At 37.0% G+C, this 4,640-nt stretch overlaps 1 protein-coding gene across 1 annotated transcript; it reads right to left on the bottom strand.

Annotated features, from left to right (window-relative positions):
* Positions 1–1,005: 1,005 nt before the first annotated feature.
* kazald3 (Kazal-type serine peptidase inhibitor domain 3) lies at positions 1,006–4,086 on the bottom strand. The gene is made up of 4 exons (XM_081348797.1): positions 3,249–4,086; positions 2,128–2,288; positions 1,659–1,806; positions 1,006–1,561 (listed from the first exon to the last, which is right to left on the bottom strand). The coding sequence occupies exons 1-4, from the start codon at positions 3,742–3,744 to the stop codon at positions 1,476–1,478; spliced, it is 891 nt and encodes a 296-aa protein (XP_081204923.1). The 5' UTR covers positions 3,745–4,086; the 3' UTR covers positions 1,006–1,475.
* Between the last annotated feature and the right edge of the window lie 554 nt (positions 4,087–4,640).

Below are 4,640 nucleotides of genomic sequence, written 5' to 3'. Positions count from 1 at the left end.
ATGAGAGTTACTCGATATTAAACTGTTGTATAAATGTATAGTTTTTAAAATTACAATTAAAGGGTTAGTTCACCCAAAAATGAAAATTCTGTCAGTAATTACTCACCCTCATGTTGTTCCAACCCCGTAAGACTTTCGTTCATCTTCGGAACACAAATAAAGATATTTTTGATTAAATCTGAGAGCTGTCTCACTCCTCCATAGGCTTATGGACACTATAACTTGCTGGACTTATAAACTTATAGATTAAGTTTATAAAGGACTTATAGATTTATAAATCTTAAGTTTATAAAGCGACGAGAATACTTTTTGTGCGCAAAAACAAACAAAAATAACAACTTTATTCCACTATTCATTTCATTCTCTCTCTGTGCCTCGAGTTAGTTTACATAGTGTTTTGCGCAGCGCGTCTGTGTTGCACGTCACCACGTAGGCTCACTATTGGGCGACGCTGGTCATGTGTGTGATGCGTGGTGACGTGCAACACAGACGCGCTACGCAAAAACACTACGTGAAAAGACTCGAGGCCAAGAGAGAAGGAAATGAAAGTGGAATAAAGTCGTTATTTTTCTTTGTTTTTGCGCACAAAAAAAGTATTCTCGTCGCTTTATAAACTTAAGATTGAGCCACTGGAGTCACTTGGACTATATTAACAATGTCTTTAATACATTTTCTGGGCCAGCAAGTTATAGTGTCCATAAGCCTGTGGAGGAGTGATCCAGCTCTCAGATTTAATCAAAAATATCTTAATTTGTGTTCCGAAGATGAACGAAAGTCTTACGGGGTTGGAACAACATTAGGGTGAGTAATTACTGACAGAATTTTCATTTTTGGGTGAACTAACCCTTTAAAGCTTCTGCGATTAACTAATTGTGAAAGGTACGATTACAACATTCCATTTCTGTCTACTCCAGTTGAGTCGTAATGTATTTACAATACGTTCAAAAAGAAGTTTTAGAACCAAAGCGAAAAGTGTTGAAACGCAAAAAAAAATGATTTTACAGTCAATTCTACAGAACTGCACTTATGAAAGGAAAGAAAGAAAATCAACAAATTTATATTTTTGTCATAATCGTGCAGCTCTCACACATTTCACATTTATTCATGTTTTGTTATTCAGCTTATCACTTTGAAGGAGAGTGTTGGTGAAACAAAAGAGATATTCAGCTCCAGTAGCTACTCTCTGTGCCGAATTTTAGAGCTTCTAGCAGCTCCCGAACTGCTCCAATCGCTCCTCCGCTCATCTCATGGTGTTTTTCATCCATTTTAGTGGCCTGTGCCATTGGGAATTTATTCAAGCTTCTTCCCCGCCGCCTCCATGTTTGATTATCCAGATGTAGAAAAAGCTCTGGGGGGATGTTTTTTTTTACTGGCTTATTACTTTTTTGCAGTCAATGCCTTAGTGTCTTCTTGCCATGTCTCAAATTTAATGTCTATGAGTGAAAAACATTGTTTCCCTTGAGGGTCTTGGAAGTTTAGTAATAATCCCTGTCATAGTCCTGTAATTGGTCATAGCCCATCATTTCATTCGTGTTTTGTTCCACATAGGCAGACATTTCATCTGAGTAAAAAAGAAAAAAATGATTATATATAAAGGTAATTGGACAGGAAGTATTAATGTGAGGGCCATTACAGCTCTGTACAGGTATATATTTTACCTGGTGGCAGGACTCCTAAAATTGCTGTGGCTGAGATGTGGCCAAGCTCATTTCGAGCAATGCACCTGTATGTGCCAGAATCCATCTGACTGGCCTCTTCAATCTGCAGCCAACTGGAAAGTTCATACTTTTGAGGGCCACCTCGTGACTACAGGAAAACAGAAATGGAAAGGCTGAGGTGGATCCTGAAATGTATTCATTTTTTCCTATATCTGCTGAGGAAGGGGGTCCATATATATATATGTTCATGAAGGCACATAACTAAGAATGTCCTAAATCTTGAAACCATAAACACCTGCAGTTAGACATGAATAATCCAATCAAATCTGCTGGCTTTAATCACGTTTTCTGCACTCAGCTTATAAAGTTCTGTGGCTGAAGAGGCCCTAGACATAAGTCAAGGCTATAGCTATATTACTTCACAGAGTTTCTGTTTAAAACAACGCTCTTACATATGGAAATACTTTACCTGAACAGATATGTGGGGATCATCGCCCGGTAAAATGATCTCTTTTCCATCTTTCCTCCATTCCACTAGCGCCATGGGAAATGCAAACACCTCGCAGAGAAATGCTATACTGCTTCCCGTTACATTTACCAGATTATGCGGCGGCACTTTGATGACAGGGGCTTACCAGAAATAGACAGAGAAACGGAAAGAGGTAAAGAGGATATATCAGGGATCACATTCAGAAACCACTTCCTATGTCAGCTTGATGTGAAGAGCAGTTTAAAGGTCATAAACCCACTCTTTAAAGTCACTGGGAAAATTATAGGGGCGAGGTCCAAAATTCCCAAGTGCTGGCAGCTTAGAGAGAAAAACACTCTTGATATAACACTTCAGTTCCATGCGTGAAAGAAAAATAAAAGGAAGAGAGAGATCAAATAAAATTATAAATAAATACTTGATACATTTCTACTCTATTTATTAAAAAAATACATACATTCATATACATGCATACAGTACATAAATGTTAGATAGAAAAACACTTGAAAAATGTCTATGCATTTAAGAAAGAAAAACAAAAACTTAAATTAAAATATACTAAATATTGGTTTGAAAAACACTCGAGATACTACGTTTTAAATAAATAAATAAATTTTGGAAAGAAATAAAGAAAATAAATATTGAAAAAACATTATTGATACACATCTATTAAAGAAAGAAAGAAAGAAAAATTAAATATTGTTGGGGGAAAAACTTGACATCTACTTCATTTAAATTAATAAATGCTGATAAAAAAACTCTTGAAACACATTTATTATTCCATTTATTAAAGAAAGCGTGGAAAATTTTAATTAAATTAAATAATGGTTGATTGAAAACACTCTTGAGATACAAACAATACATAAAGGTTGGGGAAAAACACTCTTGAAGTATCTGTACCCCATGAAAGAAAGAAAGAAAGAAAGAAAGAAAGAAAGAAAGAAAGAAAGAAAGAAAGAAAGAAAGAAAGAAAGAAAGAAAGAAAGAAAGAAAGAAAGATTAGTTACAGAAAAGAAAAAAAAAATCATGCATTAAAAAGAAAGTAGACAAACAAGTAAATATGGTTGTAAAATGCTGTGTTGGTTGTTTGTATTGTTTCATACCTGTCCTGCACGGCCCGTCGCTCACATTGAGTCCAGGCTTTGAATAAGCCGCTACTTTGTATTTGCAGACATTCATGTAGGTCTGTCCGTCTGATCCACACAGAGGTTTCTGAGACGAACACACACACTGAGCTTCTGGCTCCTCACCGTCCGCTCCATCTGACCTGTCCAGTTTGCACTCCATGTCCTTTCCACACAATCCATAATAGAGATTTCTCTGGCCGAGATCACAGGACTGTCCCTCCAGGTTGGCGCATTGATAGCAGCAGCCGCAACTGTCCAGCACCAGCCCCGCTCTACAGCCCTGCGCCAGCGGGCACAGCTCCGGCACACACGCCTCACACTCTTGCGTCCTGTTCCCCTCATCAAACTCATCCGTCCCTTTGTAGTAGTCGAAGGTGGCCAAGTCCTCGTCCATGTAGTCATCTTTATAATTGGGGAAACCTTCTCCGGGTCTGACGCTTAAAACAGCAAACATAACTATTTGCATTAACATCGTGAGAGCTTATGTCTCGTGCCCCAGCTATGCATCCAATAAATGCAACTTTTCTGCGGCTTCATCCCCGACAGCCGATCTGCGTGTCAGTCAGTCTCACAGCCCCTGAAACCATCTGTGGCTGTGAAAGAAAATAAACAGAGATATCCTCCCCCACTCCCGCGAACTTACAGCTTCAGCTATTGGATGCCAGAGTTGCATGGGGAAAAAAATCATGGTGATTTTTTGTGGTGTGTTAGAAGTTTACGAAACGATACATTGAGTTTAAAGGAGTGTAGGCTAATTACAGAGGGCGAAAGCTAACGACCACTAGGTGGCGGTATATCTCTAAACTTTAACTTCAAAGGGAATTCTAATGTTTGTTGCCTACTTGTAGTCATGAAATCCGGAAGTGAATTGCCAATTTTGGGCCATGCGTTCTCTCGGGATTTCTAAAATGTATTTTTTCACGAAAAAAAAAAGAAAATCCACATTTTAAAACATAGCTGAATTAATTTTGAAACAAGTGAACTTGTAACCAATTTATATTAAATAATTTTAATTTACTTTTTTGATTTTTTCGTTCTTAGTTTCTATAAAAAAAACATAACTAAATTATTATAATAAAAATAATTACATTTCAGGATTCCAAAAGTTAGAAGCAAAATGTTCTTCAAGGCTCCCACTCTTTTTAACTGATGAATTTGCATGAAACTTCCAGTAGTTCATGATTTATTGGATATTCAATCAATTAACCAATCAATTCAGTTTACCCGATAAATTATTTTAGAGCTTGCCATTACCTTTAATAATATTCATTATAAAAATGCCCAAGGCATTTTAACATTTTATTAATTTCCATGACTTTCCAGGTCTAGATTCGCGAATTTTCCTGTGAACACGAATAATTATTATTC

This window comes from Scardinius erythrophthalmus (genome assembly GCF_964197995.2).
Source record: "Scardinius erythrophthalmus genome assembly, chromosome: 20".
Classification (NCBI taxonomy): domain Eukaryota; kingdom Metazoa; phylum Chordata; class Actinopteri; order Cypriniformes; family Leuciscidae; genus Scardinius; species Scardinius erythrophthalmus.
Note: the sequence above shows the minus strand (reverse complement) of the source record. Positions and strands in the feature narration are given on the sequence as shown.